General features: G+C 40.6%; 1 protein-coding gene across 1 annotated transcript in view; it reads right to left on the reverse strand.

Annotated features, from left to right (window-relative positions):
• Nucleotides 1-1,374: 1,374 nt before the first annotated feature.
• LOC133990177 (glypican-1-like) overlaps nucleotides 1,375-23,825 on the reverse strand; it is a 73,648-nt gene continuing 51,197 nt past the window's right edge. Inside the window, exons 3-10 of the mRNA XM_062428351.1 lie at nucleotides 14,983-15,210; nucleotides 14,481-14,644; nucleotides 8,427-8,592; nucleotides 8,192-8,322; nucleotides 6,573-6,698; nucleotides 6,112-6,245; nucleotides 5,273-5,448; nucleotides 1,375-4,827 (exon numbers count right to left, since the gene is read on the reverse strand). Coding sequence (XP_062284335.1) covers nucleotides 4,625-4,827; nucleotides 5,273-5,448; nucleotides 6,112-6,245; nucleotides 6,573-6,698; nucleotides 8,192-8,322; nucleotides 8,427-8,592; nucleotides 14,481-14,644; nucleotides 14,983-15,210 — 1,328 coding nt within the window. The 3' untranslated portion in view covers nucleotides 1,375-4,624. The remainder of the gene's footprint in view (nucleotides 4,828-5,272; nucleotides 5,449-6,111; nucleotides 6,246-6,572; nucleotides 6,699-8,191; nucleotides 8,323-8,426; nucleotides 8,593-14,480; nucleotides 14,645-14,982; nucleotides 15,211-23,825) is intronic.

Genomic DNA, 23,825 nt, shown 5'->3' on the forward strand with positions numbered 1-23,825 from the left:
GTGTTATGTCATGGAGCCTAAAGGTAAAGACAGTTCAGGGTGCACTGAGCTGAGGATATTTTATTGACAAGTGTTTTACCCTGTTGAGCTGATATTTCAAATACAGAGACCATGTAAGGTTGTGAAGCAGTCACTCATAAAAGTGCTTCAAACCAAAGGGCAAGCTGAAAGCCAAAAGGCTGAGAATTATTTTGTGTATGTGTGCAGAGTGTGCTGTGAGTAAGAGAGACAGTGAAAAGCTTCAGACACAATCGATAGCTGGGAATGTGAACGTGTCCACACGCATGCGTTTACAGCAGCAGGGAGAGCTGTAGAAAGATGACTAATAATTTCAGCTAAATTGAATATACCAGACTCACTTTTACATTTGTCTTACTGCAGAGAAGCAAATGCACCTGATCAGTGAGCAGAAATTCATTAAGTATGAGATTGATTTGCTTTTTTTTAAGTGAGCTGCCATTGTTAAATTTATTTCAGCACAGTTTGAGTTTGTCTTTGGAGTCCTGTGTTGTGACTTTAAACAGACACTGGTGTGAACAAGGTCAGATTTAGTGACCCTATGGGGACAGATTCAGTGCATGTTGGCACTGTTTAGAACCAGGGAGGGTGGCACTTGACATTTATTGTGACATACTTTAATATTCATAATCTTAGTTAATTATTCCTGCCCTGACCTGACTTCAAGTTGCCTTTACTCCCAAAATGTTTGGCAATTGTAACCTAACAGCAGACATGGAATCACTTCTGCCACTGCTACACTAAATTTACAAAGTCTTCAGCTTCTATACTCATAAAAGGTATTAGTATATAACAATGCCATATATGTGAGGTGTGGCATTTCAGTATCCCATAGGATCATGGTCAAGTACATTTTATTAAAACTATCCAGAGGGGGATGACCATTTCATTGTCCACACAATGCCGCAGAAACAAGACAAAGCGCTTAGTGTACTCTGAACATGTGGCAGTTTTTCCTGAGTGGCAACACCAGACAGCAGCTGTCACCTCTGACATCATCACTGGGGTGAACTGGCCCTTTTTCGGTGGCAGTGTGCCCCGGTGTGCTGTGGTAAACAACTTGGGCAGATGGTATTGTGAGACTCAAGTACAGCAGAGACTTCCTGTCTTTAAAAAAAATTCAAATATAGTTATACAGTGTATCTGCATGTTGGTTGTCTGAGTGAAATGGTTTGTGATGTTAGTATAAAACAAGTCATAGGGGTTTTAATTGTTTTTTCTCATTTTCTTTGTCAAACACACACACAAACACACACAAACACACACACACACACACACACACACACACACACACACACACACACACATCAACTAAAACACACCCACCATTAAAGAAACTGGACACAGGTATTTTGAAAATCTTACAATGTATATAATTGACACAAGATTTCAGGTACAACAGCAAATGAGACATTTGTATTTTCAACCTCTTTCTGGCATCTTTCTTCACCATAAGCTCAAACTCTCCATAGATTTCTGATAACATTAAAACCAAAGTAAATAAAAGCAAAGAAAACGAAACTTACTTTTTTTTCCTCATAAATTGGCACCTTTCAGATATGCCTTCCATGTTCAACTCAGCGTAGAATAAAGCTATCTTTTAACAGTTGGATGATGAGCTTTGCACCTTGCCCCCGAATGAATGAGGGATCGAGGTGCACTGGACAAACCTTTCTCCTGCTTCCTCTCAAACCCAGGGGCTTTGTGTTTACACTGTTTCACCATAGTTGAACATGAGACAACTTGCTGGGCCATATCTATCTGCATACACACATCCCCAATCAATAGTCGTTTCTGGAAGGTGTTGACTTGCGTATTGATCGACCGTCTTGTGATGTCTTTGTGCAGACAATGCCATTTATTGGCCTCATAAAAGTGCAGGTTTTATAAAAGGGAGGGGGGACTTTGGGCAACAAATGAATGAGATCAAAAGGTGAAGGAGGAGAGAAGGGGGTGTGGGGTTGGGGGTTGTGTATATGGGGGAGGGGGGAGGGGGCTGTGCAAATTTCAGCCGATGACATTGTGAGGCAATCATTGAAACTGAAGATGTGAGTCTAAAGTCGCAAGTTGTCTTTGAATTGGAATGTCACCATCCACAGTTGGAGTCCTTTCTCATTCTTTACAGGGCATAATGTGCACTTTCACATTCATACTCAGATTTTCTCTCGAGGGCCGCAAAAGGAAGACCCATGTGGTGCTCTTTCTGTTTTGCTCTTTGTTTAAAAATTTTAGTTTTTTCCCCCATGGAACATCTAATAACATTGTATGTATCTTTCCTCAAAATTGACCCCAACCCTGGACAAAGTGTCAAAGGCAGATTTCTTAACCAGGGACTAATAGAGAGACAGACACACACACATACGCACACACAGATACATAGCATTCATTAATAAAGCTTGTCAAAAAATACTATCAAAGTAACCTGCCAGGCAACACATATGTTTACAACCTCAACCATTTTCAGAGCAGTAATTAACCAAGTATTGAACAGATGTGCTTCTCGATGTTTGACTTAACTCCTTACATCTCAATTAGATCTGCATTATTATCAACTGTGTGGGGACATTTAGATTTTTTTTTTCATAAAATGAATTATAGTGGATTACCCCAGTATGCAACTGAAGCAATGATGTACTTGAAAAAAAGTGTTTCCATTTGCGTCCTCCACATTCCATTTCACTGTCACATACAATCCTGACAAGCACAGAGACCATCAATGCAGATTTGGAGTTATTACAGTGGTAAGCTTAACTATATTAATCTTCCATTGCTGTTAGTTTAATAGCATATCCAAACAAAATTAACCATGCTCGATCGTCCATCCTTTTTTTGCTATATCGATCACAGACAAGTACGTACATCCACACACATACATACGTGCAACTATTGTCCCATCGTCCTGCGCACAGCGTTCTTAAATGAGAGCTTTAACATTTCTTTGAATTAACATGTGGCGTATGTTTCCTCCCGGTAAGCTTCTCATCAGAAAAATCACATGCATTCCCACAACATTCCCAGTACGGGTGACACATAACGAAGCACTGTGTCATTATCATATTGCCTTGCCTATCATGTAAAAGCACATGGAACACTTTAAAGATCATTATAACTGATGAGTGGGTAAAAGGGTAGATGGAGTTGGGGGTGGGAGGAAAGAGGCACTGATACAAAGAAGTTGCAGAAAAAGGAAGGCAGGTAACAGACAGATGATGAAAGAAATAAGAGTTATAGCATACAATGTTTTTCCCATTATAAAATTTTGATACCTAATTGGCTATTTTTTCCTGGAAAACAGAAAAGCAATCAAAAAATATGTACACTGTTGTGTCTGCCAAAGCAATAGTAGAACGATTCAAATACGTGCAAGATGCAGCTTTCACTGTGATATAGATCGCTGCTGCAATTTGACAAAAACATATGACATTGTTGGCTGCAATTATGATGCTAATCACAGGAACACTGGGCCTTTGCAGGGATCACACAAATTAATGCTTATTATATTTCTGCTCTGCTGCGCACATAAAAGGAATACTGAAAAAAAGCTACATGACAGCAGTGTTTCTGTCTCTGTGTACATTTCTGCTCTACTACACATCCTCCAAAATCATGAAGTGTCAATCCTTTGCTGTGAGGGCAGTCTTAAACCGACACCCCTGTTCCACATACAGTGCTCTATAGTGGGAAGATACTGTCATCTGAGACCTGACCCAGCCTAGCATATGTTTTGCTTACACCAGACTCTTGAGTTGATCCTACAGGGTCTGGAGAGAGAGGGAGAGATGCCTCAGCAGGGAGGAGGGAGGGGGTGGGGGTGTAGGGATGAGTGGATGGATGGAGTGGCGGACGGGTCACGTTACTGCCACATTAGATGATCATGTCAGTGTGAATGTGATCACGGCTATTATTACAGTTTACATGATGAAATGGCAAAAAGTGCTGACGCAGGGTGCTCTCATCCTCGCTGGTAGACAGTATGTGTAAGTGTAATGATATTATGAGGCTTAATGCATCAAGAGGTCTGGTGGGCTGTGCTGTCTAGATTATAATCCTAATCCATAATATAGTCATCAATACTTTATTTCATTTAAATTTGTGGTTTGTGTATTTCTTCTATAAATATTAGGGAGTGGTAAACCACCCTGGGGTCTGTTGCCAGGTATTAATAAATAAATCATTCTACTGAATAACTAAGTGCTGTGTAATAATGTGAGTGTATCTGAACGCCACTGCAAGCCCCATTCTCCCTCTTCCCATGGTGTCAACACCAACATACTGCAATAGTATTACTCGTCTTAGGTACAGGTATAATCTCAAAGAACCCAAACACCAGAAACAAAACATTAGAAGATGCAAAAAGACCAGCTCTAATGGTGTAATAATATAGCAAGAAATAAAAGACAAGAGCAGAACCAAAATATTTATGTATACTCGTAATTCCATTTTGTTCTAATCCAAGTCCATCCATGTGATTTTTTTGTTGTTGTTTCCTTATAATTATTTAGTTTTGGCAAAGTAACTAACCCCCAACTTCTCCCCCCTCCCTTTTCAGACTCTCCCTAACCCCTGTGTCCCAAACTCAGTCCCGGTTTATAGATTCCACCGTCAATTATCGCCGGAGCAGCAGATTGAGCAGTGAAAGCAGGTAAATGGTGATGCAGGGGAGGTTCTGGTTGGCTGATGCTTTCATCACCTTCTCCTGTTCTGGAGGATAAAGATTGGGTCGTTCAGTGACGGGGACAATAGGGCGTTGGCTCCGGGAACAGATATCGTCAGTGCACATGCCACTTCCTGAACCACTGACATCATCACCTAGAGATAGAGGGTCGAGACATGAGTCTGATGGTACAACATAAATCAGATTTACAAATGGTGCTGTTAATATGTGCAAATAATTAACATATTTACACAAGTGCCACATACATATAAAAAAAATAGTTGTATATTCATGAATATACAACTAGAAATTAACTATAAGGTTGACTGTTCAAAGATGGGCTGACATTTTTCTAGGCCACTTTGAATGTAGGCCTAGAGTTTTTATAACATCTTAATTCCAAAAGTACTGTTTCTGCCATCTGCTAGAGTACAAACTAAGATAGGAGTGTGCTCTATTCTCAGATGACCAGAAACAGACTTGTTTATTCCCCTTAATCAAGAATTTGTGATAAACTTTGTCATCCTTTGTGATTAATCTGAGAAGTTCCTTGTTAATGTTGTTTAGAAATGTGTGGGTTGTGTTGGTAAAAGCACTCACTGGTATCCTGAAAGTCCACGTCATTGCCATTGAGAGCATTCTTCAGACGGTGTGTCATGATCTTCAGCTGCATGATCTGTTGGCGTATTGTCATGTCTGGCTTGGTGATGTCAATTTCCACTTCAGGGTTGTTGATCTGGCTTGCTAGGCCATCACCCATCACCTCAGGAAGGTACCTGGCACACACAAACAGTTGTTCAACAGGTGAAATCTCACACTTATCATCATTTCATCACAATGAATTGGAGACTATGCAACTTGTGCTGAACAGAGCCTACTGTGACACTGAACTTCCTCCACTTCTAATTTAAAGTTTTAGTTGCTTTTAAAACCTGAAAAAAATGTGACCCGAAATCAGGACATAACTAACATGTCTCCTGGTGAGATCTGTTTCTTTTCTTACTTACTTTTTTAAACTTTTGACATGAACCCTTGACTTGTTTACTTCTGATACAGTGAAAAGTATTTTCACAGTTGTGCAAGCAGGGAAGATCAGTATGTCTATTACACAGCACTATACATCTAAAGTTTGCTTACATTATCATCCATAAGGTACTGGTATTACCATAACAAATATGCATACTGAATTGAAGATTGAAGATTATGTTATTTTTTCTTTCAAAATATATATAGTCTCTCTTTAAAATGAAGATTCAATTCCACACTGTGAATCCATGATGAAACAGAATGATGGCTGGGATTACTCATTCAAATGCATTTATATTTAGTGCATAAAAAATATTTTGTAAGATGTTTTGTAAAGGTCTTGAGATGTTTGATGTGCTGAGTAGTAACCCATATAGTGTATTCAATTCAAAGCAGCATGTTATATGTCCTACCTGGCACGGTTCATGCCGTTCCAACACTTATCCTCAGCCCCTGCACCGGTGGCCACTCTGTCACTGCAGAGAAGACTTGGAAGAGAAATCCAGTATGGCTGCATGTCCCTCAGTCTTATGGTTACATCAGACACCTAAAGAGAGCAGATTGATGTTCTTTATACTTAGGCCCAAAAATGATATCTTGATGGTACATTCAAACAAGAGAGTAAAACAAATTTCTGTCTCCTCAATAACCAACTGCAGTGCTCAGTCATCTGCTTTATTCATCCATCCAAGCATTCATTGCCATCTAATCACCTCATAGGTGCCTGTGTAAAGGTGAAATGAACAGCAAAAGGGGTTTAATTGCCCATGATGAGCAGTGGCTCCTGTGTCATAAAGCAGCACTGTGAATGTGTCAGATTAGGCCACCAGAGAGCAATGCCAGGGGCAAAGATTCACTCAAGTTAAATACTAACCAGTTTATCCAGTTTGTTAGAGGGTCGCACTGGGTCCTCCACTGTAACCTTCCCCTTCTTCATGAAGTCGTCCACTCCTGTGCTGCTGGTTCCTCCCTCTTTGAGACTGCCGCATGCCTGGAACAACTGGGGTGGGAGAAAGTGAAGACAAGGTGGAACATAAGAGAAAAGATGAAGGACAGAAAGACAAGTTAACAAAAGGGTGCAACAAGGAAATGAATTCAGCTTATGTCATGTCAAGGCCTAAAATAGAGCTACAGCAAGTGCTTTAACATCAAATTTATCTTCAGCTACAAGTAACTTGAACTGTGAGGCTTCAGACTCATTCTATAAACTTTATTTTCTTACCATATGAAGTTCATAGCCTGGATCTTTATTGGTGTTGGTGTTAACAAGACTGAAATCTGATAACGTTGAAAGCCGCTCCCTGAATAGACGCGTATAAATCCATACTCATACTGCATCAGCAAAACATTTTGCATTTTTTTTTAAACTTATCAATATGTACACAAAGTAAATTTCAGCATATTATTGACACTGGTTATTTGCATGGTCCCAAGAGTCAATCACAGCATTGCTCTAGCAGAATGATTCACAGCTCAAAAGATACTACTTGTCCGTACGGCTTACATTATATAAGAGGAGCCCAGGGAATACAGTAACACTGCAGTCAATCTGTCAACCAATCTGGCCTTCTTAGGAAAGCATCAAGCCATTGAACATTCACACATAACTATTAAATAATCCTGTCTTAAGCTTCCAGTCATGTCTGTCACTGTAACTTGTTGGTATTGTGTGCTTCACAGTAGATTGAGTAATGGGTAGAAGAAATACGGTGTTGAGTCTGTTACATTGGAGATGTGGCAGAATGCTTTCAGTCACATTTGCATATACATATTGTCATGAGCTAAACAATAAACAAAAGTGGTCATCACAATAGCATACAGTATACTGTGGTTTCTATATCTGTATTTGGTATATTTTATGGGGAAAGTACACAACCGAACATATGGCTTTGGTTTGATGTCAACAGATTACGTAAATAGGAGATAATCTGTTCTACACAGTGTCTATCGTAATACTAGACCATGGACAGCAATTGACTTCTATGGGATCAACACAGCACTTTTCCCATGAGAAGAAGATCAGAAGCTGAATCTGTGTGTGATTACCATACCGAACCAGGTCAGAGGCAGTCCGCCAGGCTATGGCTCACCTCAAGCCAGCCAGGCTATTTAACAGCAAACCAGCACAGAGGAAGCTTTGTCTTACCTCTCACCATCTACACTGTTTTCCACCTTCCACCAAACAACCCAGTCAGATTTTCATTACTGCCAGCATCTTTTAAGGATCATATAAAAGTGTTGCTCAGACACTATTAAACTGTGAAGTAAATGGTTGGCCTGTAGGCTCTGTCATGACTCACATCCCTTTATTTTAACAGCATTTATTTAGTGGTAGGATAGGTGTAAATTGTACGTATGAATGTAGGGGCAAGGTTTGTATGTGAGGTGAGTGACCGATTCAGGGTCAAGCACCAAATATGAGTTTGAAGTTTAAAGCCACTTCAGACATGGCTTCAAATCTTAAGTATTTTTCGATTACATTAACGTTCTGACCTTTGTGTTGACGGTTTCAATGTTCTCTATCATGTAGAGCATGGCTTCTGATATGTGAGTGTGGAGGGAGAGGACCACAACATCCACACCAGATGGGCCATCAAAGCGGTCAGCCACTTGCATCATCGTTTCTACAAAGACAGGAGGAACAGTCAGTGTTAAGTATCATCGTGTGTAGGGTGGACCCACACATATGCCTAAATTGGATGCCTGTGTGAATGTGTGTGTTCCCCACCTGCCAGGTGCCTCCATTCAGTGTTGAGGTCAGCTTGGTTGGCCAGACAACCCTTCATGACGTTGCTGCAGTAGTTGGCACAAGGTCTGGCAGAGGCCATGCTGCGACAGTGGGGACAGTAAGTCATCCTCATCATGGCCCGCATGCACTCCTGGCTCAGCACCACCTAAGGTAGGGCAAAGACAAAAATAAACATAAACATAAACCACCTTGATGAAAAATGATAACTCTATCAAGCATACATGATCAAATTGTCTAGAAGATACAACTTATAGCAGCGGTTGATAAAAGTGTACAGGAAAGGGCCTTCGTGCGTGAAAAGTGAAACTGGGTTAATACCAGTAAGCTCTGTTCACAAGAGAGTATAGCTATGCATACACAACCTCAAGAAGTGTGTGTGTGTGAGAGAGAGAGAGAGTGAGAGAGAGAGAGAGAGAGAGAGAGAGAGAGAGAGAGAGAGAGAGAGAGAGAGAGAGAGAGAGAGAGAGAGAGAGAGAGAGAGAGAGAGAGAGAGAGAGAGAGATGGAACAAACCAAGCTACGCATACAAAGCTCCTCTAAGCTGACATCTGGGCCAGCCTGATGCTTTTCCTGGAAACTGTTCTTCCATCATCAAAGTCACAGTAAAAACCAGCTTTTATCAAATATACAGTGAAAATAGAACATCAATAGGGATCAGGTGACAAAACAAATTATAGACACTTTCAACATTCTACGGACCTTTCAGTAGTTTAGTACAGATTCAACTTTGCTCGGCATAATTACATGCTAATACAAATGATAATTTCATCTACGGGAACACAAAGAGTAGCCGTATCCCCTGATGAATAAAACCATTATTAATAAGTAAACCTTCTTTTTACAGTATTTCTTGACATCTATCATGACATTCTGGTGTGCATCTTACTGTATGTACTGTAAGTTCATACAAAAGTTCATAGTTGATGTTTTCTGAATGCATTTTTTGTTACCCATACCTTCCTTCATGATTTACTGTACATACAGTTATTAATCAGTTCTAATGTTGAACATTTTGTCTGTAAAGTTCAACCTTCATTTGATACATTCTAGCTTAGATTGTATTTTTTGTTTTTTGTCTTTTTTGGCAATAGTCTACTTTTTTATGGGTGTATCAATCCACAAGGATCATCAAAGTTTCCTCTGATCATATGTGATTCACATAAGGCAAAATGTATTTATTTCAATACTGGTTCAACTTTGAATGGAATCTTAAACCACATTACAAAAATAGATAATTAGCTTAATTTAGTAAATGCATCTCTGATGTATAAAATACATCAATAACATTTGGTAATTACTGCCAGTTGCAGAAGGAGGACAGACTAAAGTGAAATAAGAAAAGCAATAACCACATTCCCAGGCTTAATATCAAGTCATATGAGACATGAGTCAGATCCTCTCTCCTGCCCTCCTTTTCTCCCCCCTCCTTCCATCCTTACCCTAGCACTCATTAGCCAGGGATGAGTCAGACGAATGCTTTTTTGGTGAGAGAGAGGAGTGAGGGAAGGGAGTGTGCGGGGATGAGCAGAGAGAATGATATGGGGCATGTTAAAAAAGCTATGAGATTCACCAAAGGGGCGTTGGCAGGGGCACAGAAAACCTAGGGTTATGTTAATGAAATACTTATCAAGGAGAACCAGTCATTAATCTAGTTTTTGTTACATCATCTGCACAGTTTTAATGCTGGGAATCCCTGGCCAGGCACAACAGACATGAAACACTGTGTAACTCCTCTGTAATGCTAATTGGAGGTTGATGTTGACAACTTCTTCTGTAACCTTGGATCTGTGGTGCACTGAGCGCTGTGAAGGTGAGGCTGTCACATTAGAAACAATAATTACTTTTATTATGATCAATCTGTTGAGAATATTTCTTAGGAACTGAAACAAATACCTATTAAAAGTTCAGAGAACTATGAATTTGTATGCCAAATCATTTCAGCATCAATGAAGACACCATACAAACAACACTGCACTCAGTCTGGCTTCATCTGAATCATCTCTATGCTTGCCTATCTATAATATCAAGAGAAAGTTTAAGGTACTCTCTTCTGCATGTTTGCATGTCTGTCTCTTTGATGCAGCTGTGTTACATTTTAAACACCCATACCCTTACTTGTCCTTGCTTCACCTTCGCAACATACACCCCACACCTGTCTCTATATTGCCTGCGGCAATCGAGCCTGAGACTCTTCTGTCTCTTGCTCTCTCTCTGACTGTCTTCCCTCTGTAATTAGTAAGGATATATGAGCGACCTCTCCCCCTTTGTGTTATAGAGTGAGCCAATCCAGACTCTTTGCCTCCAGAGTGAGCTATGTGGCGCGTGGCCTACTTCCTCCACTCCCCTTCCAGAGGGAATAAAACAGTCCAGAAAAAGTTGAGGACACAGTAACTGGCGCAGCCTGGAGTGAAGCAAGGGAGCAGTTAACACTGCACAAGAAAGAATGACATTGACGCATTCTACAGATAAGATCTCTCTTTCTGTCTTACAAACTCATCTTTCATTTTATTCAAATTTCCAGTAACAACGCATCTTGGTATCTCTCTGCTGTTCTATGGTATATTCCCTGCATCCTTTCAGGATATTCTTTCATCACTTTTCACTACAGCTCCTATTTGTCATGGTTAATCAAGCTAAAACAAAGCAGAGATTCATGTCATGTTTCTTCTTAGTTGGTAACAAACATAGACCTCCTCCACACACATACACAGAGAGAATTTTGTTTTATTGTAAACCTGGTTTGCACCCAAGCTGCAAAATACCTCCCTAAGCTGTGTGTGGTAAACATTTTCAGTCACTGAGCCCTTTAAGTGGCAATACATAGCTATAAATAGGAGCGGTTGTCTCATTAAGTCCAATCAATCGAAGATGGAATTACAAGAGAAAGCAGGGGAAAGCTAAAATTCAAATTAGTATACCAAGCTATTCACACTTAGAGGAGACAGAAGACAGCACAGGGCACATCTCTGGAAAATATCAACATAAATGACAGAGTATAATTTACTGGACACAGAAGGAGAATAAAGGATTGAAAGAGAAGTAAAACAAGGATAAGAGAGGATGCTGGAGTTTGTCACAGTCTTTTTATTATCATCTTCACTTGCTGTCTTTCACTGTCTCATTTGTTCCAATCACAGTACAGTGCTGATTGTGTGCCGTGCAAGACAGCAACACATACAAGTGACATACTGACATACAAGTTATGAATATGAAATTGAGCAGTTGGTTAAAATATGTTCTTTTGTCATTCAAATTGTACCAAACAGGCCTTGACTTGGATGGCTCAAGAAAATTAGACATCCTGTTTTGTTCTACAGTTAAATGGACCTTGGAAATTCCCTTTTTACAGAGATTGACCAAGTGTGTCCATAGTGACTATTGCAATACAGTGTGCTCTTGCCTTCCCTCTTCAGACTTCATGTGAGTGTGTAAATAGGGCAGAAGTCAGTCCATGACCTCATCCAGAGGTCAGAGGCAGTAGTTCCAGTGCCCTGGCATTAGCTCTGAGGTGACATTTTGTAATTTTGTAAACATTGTCCTAATTATTTACACATTTTCCCCCACCCAGTTTTGTTTAATGAAAACATCGCTCAATGTCCTTCAGTACTAGCAAAATAGCATTAGTCAGGAAATATGTATTAAGAAGCAGCCACACTGGGGAAATATGCATCACTATTGGGGGGGAATGATGAAATGATGGGATGTGTATGAGTGTGAGCCCTTACAGTATGTGTGTGTGTACCTCAGGCACTTGTGTGCATGTGTACTCTGGTGTGCATTTGGGAATGACGAGAGATCCTTATCAGCTTAGCATCTTGCTAACAGAGCTCTAACGGGGTTATACGTCATGTGGCTGGTCCTGGGTTACACCCATGAGTCAACAAAAATCATGAATAGCAATTTCAACATAGTGCACTGCCCATGCTAATGCATTCCTGTTTGCTTGCTTGAGTCTAAGCTACTTTACTTTTGTCTTCATTAGACTAGATACACTAGTCCTTTAGCTCTAGGTTAAGCAGTTTTAGTTCTCACTGTCATGCTGTGTATTGTGTTTCCATATATAAACTGCTATGCTAGACTAGCTGTGTTTATTGTCATTCCTGATTTTACTCCCCTGTGGCTGTGGAAGTGTAACCCTCCTCCTGTGCCGATACTTAATTGAGACATCCTCCAGTCCCCATGTGTAGGTGTGAGATGTTGCATCTATTTTATGTTTATGTTCATTTTATTTAAGAGGAAACAATGCAGAATGATTAACATGAACACTTGGATCCATCAGGCTAAATTTCATCTGCAGATGCTGGCAGGTAGATGGCATATTAAACAATAAAAGAAAACATGCAAGAGCACATAAGCCCATAAGCACAGATAAGAACAAAATCAATAGACATAACAACTGCTCCAAAATATGGCAGCCCATGTGATTGTCCATTAACCACTGTTATATAGATTTGAAGACAGAGTTGAGAGATGTGATGTTCCAGGTATTTGCTGCATCCCCTCTAGTAATAGCTCTGGTAGATGAGTTTTGATTTAATTAAATAAATCCATTTAGGGGAGTAGGGCCAGACCATGACAATGTTTATACACAATTAAAATACCTGTAAATTTTATATATTTTTTTCCAGTTTAAGAAAGCATATTTATTTAAATGTTTACAATGATGATATGAATTAGACTTGTTATCCAATATTTTCAAAGTCTGCTTAAAGTGTTTCCACTGGTTGTAATGTCGTCCTACCTGCCTGTCTCCAACTGGTAAGACAGTAGTTCATGTATGAGAGAATTGTGGCATTGGTGTATAACTTTGAGGCATTGTTAGTTAAACACATTAGTGTCTAAAATCTGTAAAATTGAATTTGGATTTATAATTGCAGACTGAAAAAACAAACAAAACAGTTTTGCTGACAATGAGGTATAAACGTGAGTTTGTTAACCATTAGAGATATTGACCGTTGAAGCTGATCTGAAGTTGTTCTGTGGCTTACTTCTTGTTTTTAGCATGTATGAGTGTATACAATGTTCTGGGCCAGGAAGAGGCTTATAGAGATATGCTTGGCCAGGCTGTGTCACTCTGTCACTACCATATAGCATGTGCCACCCAGAACACACATACAGCAAGAGTACATACATCAGAATGAGAGGAAAAAAGGATATAGTTTTTTCTTTGACATGCATCCAAACGTGTGGCCTTGCAGTCAGAAAGTAGCACCACAACCTATTTTGTCATGCTACTTTTTTCCCCCCTCTTTTCTTTATATGCTACCATACAGCCTGACCTTGTGATATTTCATCAAGAAACAAATTGTAATATTCATCTCATGCTGCAGCATCTGTTTCCTCAGAGGACGTGTATATTTCTCATGAGGGCACTGCTCTCAACGCTCTTCTTGCCCAGGGTCTGACGGGAGATATTTTTCACTGGTACATCAATACTAGCCCTTTCTGGAGCTGAAATGATTTCTCAGTCTTGCTCTGATCTTAACCTTACTCTTGTCTTATACACACAGGGGACCATTTCTCTTGGGAGATATTAACCCTCCCCACAGCCTAGGGAGACATTTTTCAGCATGGAGCTGACATTAACTGTTGTTGTAGGGGCTGATTGTCTGAGCCATGGGCCATACTTTATAGAGCCTCTCGTTTCCAGAAACATTGATCTGCCACTGCTTAATACTATGTGCATGGACTTGTAAAACAGGCCTATATATGTGTGTTTTTGTGTGTGTGTTCACATCAAAGAAGAAGAATGATGATCACTATAGAAAAAGATGACTACTCACCACATAATGCAAGAATACCAATGCAGTGGGAGCAGAGAATATTAGCTTTGGGGCAGATTAGACATCAGTAAAAGGATTTGTGAGGCAGTTAGTCACTTCCACTGAAAAACAATAAAACTAACCAGTCTGTCAGGGTCCCTTAACACTGAAAAGACAAGAGCACTGTTGTGATAAATGACAGTCGAAGGGAAGAAAATGGGGAGGGAACTGGGGGAAAAATTGGGGTAACGGGGTGGGAAAAGAGCTTTTACCTGGGAAACCTTGCGCACCACCTCCCCACTGATCACTAGTCCCTGAACAAAGGAACGAGCTGCTACAAATGTGCGTGTGACCTTTGTCTTCAGTTCACGGGGTGTGTCACCGAAGGGTCGTAGTGTTTCTATCTGCTTAGACACACACTCCAGGTAGTCCTCCCCTGCAATCAACAAACACATTCTTGTAAACCTTTATCTAAGAACAGTATCTGAATGCATCTTAAGATTCAAAGAACATTCTTTAATAGTATATGAAGTAATCTCAAAATCTTTACAAGGTGAATAAACGTCAGAGAGGATATTATCATTGACAATTTAGAGTCTGTATCTGTGTATGCTGTATATCACTACTGTGAGGGAAATTCTGTGAAGGACCCCTAAACCGACACAAATTTGACCATGGACCTTCATTTAGTAATATTTTGTTCCAGGGTCCCCTATATGTTGTATTACAGAAATCCTAACCACAGAACCACTGTGAGAGAGGTGTTGGGTGTACCTATGAAATACTGCTTGTTGGCCTGGTAGAAGAGCTTCTCCAGTAGCCTGGCCCAGAATTCATTGAGCACCTCTTCCAGGTTGAGGTTGGAGCCTCGGTAGTAGTGCCTCAAGTCTGTGTACAGGTCAGAGAAGAACTGGGAATTCTGGGTGTATAGGGAGCCCCAATTTGTAGTGTAAGTCTCCTGTAGTATACTCGCTGAGCGGTTCAGCAACTCCAGGAAGTAACCTAAAAACAAATATAGCAAGTTGATGGTTAAAAACCGAAGACAGATATGCAATTGATTCTTATTTCATAGTTTACAGGATCAGAAATTACATACATAGGGCCTGATTTACTAAGATCCCAAATAGTGGGTACTAAATTGCGTGCACGGTGCAATAGATTGCGTGCGTTTTGCGGGTGATCTACTAAGAATAATTGCGTAAATGAAAACAGGTGCAACAGGGTGAAGACAGCAGTATTTAAATGAGGGTTATGCGTGTCTGAATGGAGAGTTTGGACGAGCAGAAAGCTGCAAGCGCAAAATGAAATGTGATCAGGTTCTAGTGGAAGAGGTTAACAAATATATTGAGTTATAAAAAAAAAACAAATATTACCAGAAAAACCGACATATGGGAGAGTATTTGTGACGAAGTCAATGCTGTTAGTAAAACCAAAAATATTCCACTCCAAAATATTAACACAGGTGGAAAAACTCAGTCCTGTGCGTATTCTGTCATTGTGCCACCGTCTCCTCCTCACCACAGTAACAGAAGTCAGCTGAGTGCAGTGCCTAGCCGGTTAATACCTGCCCTTCAAAGGTATTATTTATAGACACAGTTAGCGTCAGAAATAATACCTTCAGGTTTGGTAGATCACAATGCGCCTGCTAAATAACATATTTGCATTTGCTCCTCCCTGTATTTTGCACACTGGGGTTAAAACACCCCATATTACATATTCATTATGGCAAACGTACTAAATGGATAGCGCGTACTATCTTACACAGTTGAAAGACGCAAACCTCGCTGCGTTAGTAGATCACCTTGTACATTTTTTTCGGGTGATATCAAGTTTGCACACGTTTTTACACACGCAAACCTTTAGTAAATCAGGCCCATAGTGCATACATATAAATATACTGTTTTCCTTTCATATCCTTACTATTATCATTCTCAGCAACTTCAGTGTTTGCTCACTATGGACGTAAATACTGGATGAAAAAATGTCAGCTTCTAAGAACCTTATAACTGTAATAGTGTCAAATTACCAATAAGAATTTTAATCTTAAAAGAAACTGTGACTTTTTCTAAACAGATTATCTTAATCTTAAATATTTGTGCTGCATACCAACACTGCCTCACACTGTCAGCGAACCTAAAGTTGAAATATGTGAGTATGTCCCTTTGGGGGGTGTCAGGGAATTGACAGTGCTTCAGGGTGCAGTACATACTGCTCCGAGTAAGAATTTAAAGATAGGGTGCAGGCAGATGCAGTTAGTTGAGCAGACAGACAGGTAAACAGACTGATAGGCAGGCTGTCAGAAAAAAAGAAGAATGCTGCTGAAGTCTGACCGACTGAGACAAACACAACAAACAAACAAAAAACAACAAAAAAAACCCCAAACAACAGATGGAACTGGGAAAGCAAACAACAACTCCTGATCCAACCCTTATTTGTTCTAATGGAAAATAGTGTCATCTAATGTAAGTTTTTTTTTTAAATCATTTAACGCAGGAATGTTGTAGTTTACAGGTCAGAGTTTCTGTCAACGTGCATACATTCAGAAATCAGTTCATTTTTTTCTAAATTCCTTTTTTGCTGTGGCCAGTGGCATCTACATGTTTCCATCCCTTTTGTGTGTTAACAATGTTTATAAATGAGGCCCCTGCTCTGCCAGGTGTATGGCAGCAAAAGGTTCAGCACAAGCACCTGTGTGCCCGGACCATCCATCCATTGAGGCCAACACTTGCTTTGCTTCAAAACATACACAATAGATTCAACCGGGTGCAGGTGTGAATGTGTATGAGTGTGTGTGCATGTTTATCAGATTGTCTGCATGTGTTTGTGGTGGGGAGATGGAAACTGTAGTGTGCAGCGGTGTTTACTTTGTAGGTGTCTTATCTCTGCTTGTCACCACCCCAGATCAGGAGGAGAAGAGAAAAGGGGAGGTTGCGGCCTCCAAAGGGGACACCACGGCTGGAGTTAGCTTGTTCCCCTAACGAAGCTGTTTTCAAAAACATCATGACACATACAAACAAGCAACACACATAGACACACACACACACTAGCATATTTAAACAAAATACAAATCCGTCTTCCAGCAGTTTCCCATGACGAAAACATTGGGAAGAACCAAGACTAGTTATGCAGAAGCAAAACACCCACATGAGCAGAGCCTGAAGACAATGGCAGTACTTGGTATTACATAATATTAATATGCTAAGCTCATCCTGACCCATCTGCATGGCATTATCTAAGCACTGGCCTTGTTGGATACCGAATCTCTGTTCTGCTTTCCCACTCATTGATAAACACCAGCAGGCCAGCTTCTCTGCTGCTGTTATTTGCTGCTTTCTTCTGGCATTTTGACAGCCTGGGAGCTAAACCATTGATTTGAGAATTTGTATTAGTAGTTAATGTTAGCAGAGATGTTTTCTATGAAGACTAAGCTTCAATTCCACTAGCAGACAACCAATCTCAGACATGAATAATTTCATAGTCTTGCTTTTGCTGCATTTAGAGTACTTCCAAAGGCTTACAGTAACTGAAAAATGTATCTTGAAACGTCAAGGGACACACTTGAAGTTATATCCAACATTTGGCTTGGATCCCTCTGTGCCCTGACACATTAGGTCATGTACAAAGACCAATTACCTTTTGACTTTTCTTTCAGTAGGTTTACGCCCAGAATAACCTCAGTGTACTTCTAAACTGGAGCTACAGTAATATTCACCATATCTCTAAAGACCTCATTTTAATTGCCCCTTTTTTGGTTATTGGCCCTTTTGCTGATTGTGCTGAATTCCTAAGACAGCTCCTTGTCACTGTTTGTAATATAAAATGCAATTTTTCATAATTTTGACATTACACTTAATCACATATGACAGATATGTTTATCGTGTTACTGAATATGATTTAATTTAATACACTAAAAACCCTTTTGTATGTCAAATTATTACATTAGAATTATGTTAGCAATGAAAAAAACAAAAAACTATTTGGTTGTCAGTCCTACTGTAAAATGTCAAGCATGGTGGGCAGCCAGATTTAAACTGTGTGATATATATAAATGAGAGTAAAGGAAAACAAGAGAAATACATGTTTTCAACGAGATAGAGAAAACCTTTCTTGTAAGCTCCTCATTATAGCTACAGACCTCAGTGCACAGAACAAATGGCAACATAATTACGGGTGTGTGGCCTGTGTCTTTGTGTGTGATGTTGCAGCGGCCGTGTGTCCAGCGTTTGTTATGTAGTGAGACTTCCTGGCTGCATGACACATCATTCCCTTGTTCCCTGACCTCCTGCCACTCAAACTATCTGCAAACACAGCTCTGGGCCAGCCTCAAAGCGCCAGGAGAGCTGTGTCTCTGTCACTCATACGGATATGTGCATTTGCGCAAGCCAACACACAAACACATACTTACAGGAGTCAGTGGAAAAGAACATGTGTATGCTCACATGTACGCAGAGAAACCAACTTCAAAGTGACAGCACATTCACATTGGCAAACAGACACACAAGGATCACAGAAGCTCGCACAAAAACGCACACCATCCACAGTACACAGTGGCAGGCAGACAGACAGACGGGGAGTTGCTGTGACAGGTGCAGCTTTGCTTTTAATACCCATTAGAATTCATTCCTGCTGTGTACTGTCATCCATACTGTAAAAAAAAACATAAGTCTGGCTAAGCAAAATGGGTTCCATCAAAAACTGTTTTATCTAGGTGATGGAGTAAAGTTGTTTTCCTAGTAAATGTATTATCCCCATTTCTGTTTACAGTATATTCCTAATGTGCTCTCGGTTCATCACATGTGGAGGGCTAAATGTTGCTAAATGTTAAATGTTGCTAAATGTTATCATGCTGTCCAGTTCTCCTCTACCCTTGCGCCCAAGTGAATAATGATCATCATTAGTATGACACAAAGCCCCTGTGCATGTGCACACACATGTGCTTTCATGCGCAGGGATGACCTTTCTCATTCTTCATCTGTGAGTGTCTCAATGATACAGGGAGCTCATCCCTTCCTTCACACCTCTATCTTTTTCCTCTCTTGCTCAATCTTCTATCATCCCTTAAGCCTAACCTCCATCTTCTGTCCCCAAGCATCTGCCCTCCAGGGAAAGTGTGATGGGAGAGGGCAGCTAATTGTTTGTATACCAGCACATTGAGTGTAGAGGGGACAAAGAGTAATTGGGATATTTGGTTAACCTTACTCATTTTCAATGTGGTAGTTGTAGGGATGGCATATTGTGCCTCAGTTATAAAATAGTATAAAACAATGCATAAATATATCAAGGTCAACTAGCTGTAAGGGCTGATAATTACTCTTTAAGAATTCCATCAAGTGTTATTTAATCCAAATACTTAAGATCAAATCATTCTGTACTGTACCTGCAAGGGTTAATGCATTTAACAGCCAAGAATAATCTATTATGTGATTGACAGAGAAACAAAACTAAAAAAAAAACTGGAAACTAAATTCAGACCAGATTGTATATAGTATGTATATGTATTTTAATGGTCTTCAGTGGCAGACAGTAAATCAATATTATCATTTAATTACTGGAACCATATCATGATGACATGATCTTATCACATTATTCTGCTACAAATTTCTCTTGTCCAAATTCCAATCAAGATGTAATTTAAAGCACACACAATTAACCTCGTAGTTTAGTATATATTTGTGACACGTTGTGATATGTCTATAATTACTGAATATCCTTTTAATTGTCATGATAATAGTTTCATCCATAATGCCAAGTCCTACTACAGACCAACCACTCTGATTGCATATTTGCATAATTAACTGCTGTTTTTGTTCTTTTATGGGACAATAGATTAGGAAAATCTCTCTAGCCACACTCCATTACATTCTGCTTTCTCTCTCTTTCTCTCTCTCTCTCTCTCTGACACACACACACACACACACACACACACACACACACACACACACACACACACACACACACACACACACACACACACACACACACACAGAGCTTTACAACAAGGTAAGCTAAGCGTGTATGTCTTAATGACTTTCCTACTGCAGTGATGATTTCATTTGTAACCACTCTGAGCTTCAACATCCAGGCCACCTTGATTTGTCAGGGGCTTATTTTTACTCTATTCCTATGTTATTCCAATGGTTCTAAACTTGATTAGACACATTTATACACATACTGAAGTTCACACACAAACATTTATACAATAAAATGGCTCTCAAGTATTCCACCATCTTCTACACGCTCTTGATCTGTTATCAATTAATACAGGGTTTTACACCAGACAAGAGGCCACCTGTTTTACTCTTGTGTATACGGTTTTCCTGTTTTGTCTCTGTGACCCTGTTCACACCTGGCATTATCATGTGCCATGTCTACTTGTGTACTGCATTTTAATACCAGGTGTGAACAGGGCCTCTGTTCTGTCTCTCTATCTTCAGTCTTCACCCATTTCTCAGAGACACCATTGATGTTACTCCAGCTGCCAATCACTCTCATTGAGGGCTTGGGCTGATCCTAAGTTACTTTCTCACACAGAGGTATTAACTGATCGAGGCTTGTGCTACTCAGTCCAGGCTAATCCAGAATTGGTTTTCTTACAGAGTTTAGCAGTCCTGGCAACAATATAATGTCTAATATACTTAGAACTGGTTAGTTATTAAAATAGTACCTAACTAGTTTAGCATTGAAGTTACAATGTTTTGTTTTTTTTGTATAAAAATCATTACATCAGAACAAGAGATATTGTCTTATTCAGAATCAGAATCATCTTTATTGGTATGTTTACACATAGAAGGACTTTGACTCCAGTTTAGTGGCTGTCACCTCTATATTTTTGTAGCAGAGGCGATTGCTCTGAGACAACAAGGGAAGCTCCCCGTACCCTAAAATTTCATCAAATAAATCAGTCACAACTGTCATATTAAATTCACACTAAAATTATAATTTACATCACATCAAATCTGCACTTGAATGTGTTCGATTTTACAACTATGTCATCCTGTAACCAGCTGTTTATTGCAGACGCTGTTATTTTCCGCCTTGATTTCCCTATCACACACTGGCAGTCCGCCGCAGAATCAGCGGTGTTCAATGAGGCTTCTCCCAACAGCTGTTTTGGGCCAGGGCGGGAATAGCCAGGATAAGACGCTCATTGGATAATGCGACAAATTCATCCCGCCCCTGGACGCTGAGCGTCTTTGGCGGTCAATGGCGCAATGGGCGGGTCAGACGCTCTGCTGCTGTATAATGATTGAAGGAAATGTTTGGAGGGCTCAAAGCCCTTGATAGACAGCTTTGGGAAGGCTGACTCTTCTGAGTGTAGTTTTGCCAATGTGGCTTGACTTTCTCGCTAAATCTGGCGACTTTCCAACTCTTCTTAGCGACTTTTTTTCTCAAAAGCGACTATTGACTATTTTGAAAAATGTTTTCAGGTATGTGTTGCTGTAGTTCTATGGGATAGATGAAGCATACAACAGCCTCAATTAAACACTTATTAGGGCCCGAGCGGCGACTGCAAGTCGCCTGGCGAAAGCCCTATTGAAATTGTAATGTTTATTATTAGGGCCCGAGCGGCGACTGCAAGTCGCCTGGCGAAAGCCCTATTGAAATTGTAATGTTTATTAGGGCCCGAGCGGCGACTGCTAGTCGCCTGGCGAAAGCCCTATTGAAATTGTAATGCTTATTAGGGCCCGAGCGGCGACTGCAAGTCGCCTGGCGAAAGCCCTATTGAAATTGTAATGTTTATTATTATTATTATTATTAGGGCCCGAGCGGCGACTGCAAGTCGCCTGGCGAAAGCCCTATTGAAATTGTAATGTTTATTAGGGCCCGAGCGGCGACTGCAAGTCGCCTGGCGAAAGCCCTATTGAAATTGTAATGTTTATTAGGGCCCGAGCGGCGACTGCAAGTCACCTGGCGAAAGCCCTATTGAAATTGTAATGTTTATTATTATTATTATTATTATTATTATTATTATTATTATTATTATTATTATTCTTCCGACATTTCGTGCCCCAATTTCGCCCCTTTCCCAAATGCGAAAATGCTTATACTTTTGCACGGACGTCCGGCCTCATCCGAAATTCGATATTTTTGGGTGGTCGCACATGGTCGACGCAGAATGGCGGAATAGCGCCCCCTACAAAGTCCAAAAATGCCCATAGGGAATTTTGCTAACTTTGTCCTATGCTCACAAAATTCGGTACACATATGTATTATACCCACATATGCAAAAAAGCCTCTTGACCTCATGACCTCAACCCAACAGGAAGTCGGCCATTTTGGTTTTGATTTTTCCCGCCTAAAATTAACTCCTCCCACAGCGTTCGCCCGATCAAGTTCAAATTAGGTACGCAACATCTCCAGACCTAGCTGAGCTTAAGTTGTGCTCTACGCATCCGTAGGTCAAAGGGCGTGTCTGCCAGGGCTCAACTAACTTTGGCGTGCTCGCCATGTACATACGAGTGGCTCTCACGCCCACATACTTCATCCAATCAGCTTCAAACTTGCTGGACATGATGATGGCTCTGCCCTGAACGTCCCGATATATTAACTTCCCACGTAACTCATAGCGCCCCCCGGTGGTAACAGGAAGTTAACTAAGATTCATTAAAATTACATACTTTGCCCCATCAACTTCATTCAGAACCAGTTGGTGAAGCTACATTATGAAGACTGTGAAGCTACGAGTAATGGCGTCCGTGTGGCGACGCGGCGACCATCAATTCCTCGCCATGAAAATACGTTTGGCTTTTTGATGGCTTTATTGAACTCGTATCATCATGAAAATCGGTACACAGGTCCAGGGTGCCGACCTCAACGTCTCCATTCGCTCATAGGCGATCTCACTCGTGTCGCCCCCTAGTGGAAACAGGAAGTGCCATATTTTACATCATCATTGTGCGATTTCCATAAAACTTCACATGTGTAATCACTGTCCCACCCTGAACGCAACCGCTTGTGTTTTGTTACACTCTACTGCCCCCTGGTGGATGAACCATCAACCTCTCATAACTCCTTCATGCTTTGTCCAATTCACTCCAAACTTCACATGACTGATGAGTGGCCGCCCTGAACACACCAGACCACACCAGACCATATGTGTAACTACCTGTGACTGCCCCCTACTGGATGAACGAAACATTGCATTTTTGGCCTCCTTCCAGGTTTTTTCTCACTTTCTGCTTCACGCCACAGCCCCGCCATGCCTCAGGCCCCGCGGTGGCATGGGTGAGCGAGGGCCCGCCATCGCCGCTTGCGGCTTTAATTTTATTTGTAACTGCCTCACTTCAATATGACAAGTATTATGATGAAGACGTAAAGTGAGCTTCCCCTGTTTAAAACACCAGCAGCCACCACTGATTTGTAGGTTTGTTCCTGTACTGTTTGGTGGCCAATCCAAACCAGACAGTGATGGAAGTACAGAGAAAAGACTAAATGACTACAGTGTAAAACTGGATCAGTAACTCCCAAGGGCAGACTGTATTTCCTGAGCCGGTGCAATATCCTCTATTGGGCCTTTTTAATGACTGTGTTGATCTTGGACTCCAACTTCAGGTCCAGGGAGATTGTATATACCAGAAACCTTAAGGAGATACACTGCTCTTGAGTATGGTGAGGGG

This window comes from Scomber scombrus, chromosome 11 (genome assembly GCF_963691925.1).
Source record: "Scomber scombrus chromosome 11, fScoSco1.1, whole genome shotgun sequence".
In the NCBI taxonomy this organism is placed as follows: domain Eukaryota; kingdom Metazoa; phylum Chordata; class Actinopteri; order Scombriformes; family Scombridae; genus Scomber; species Scomber scombrus.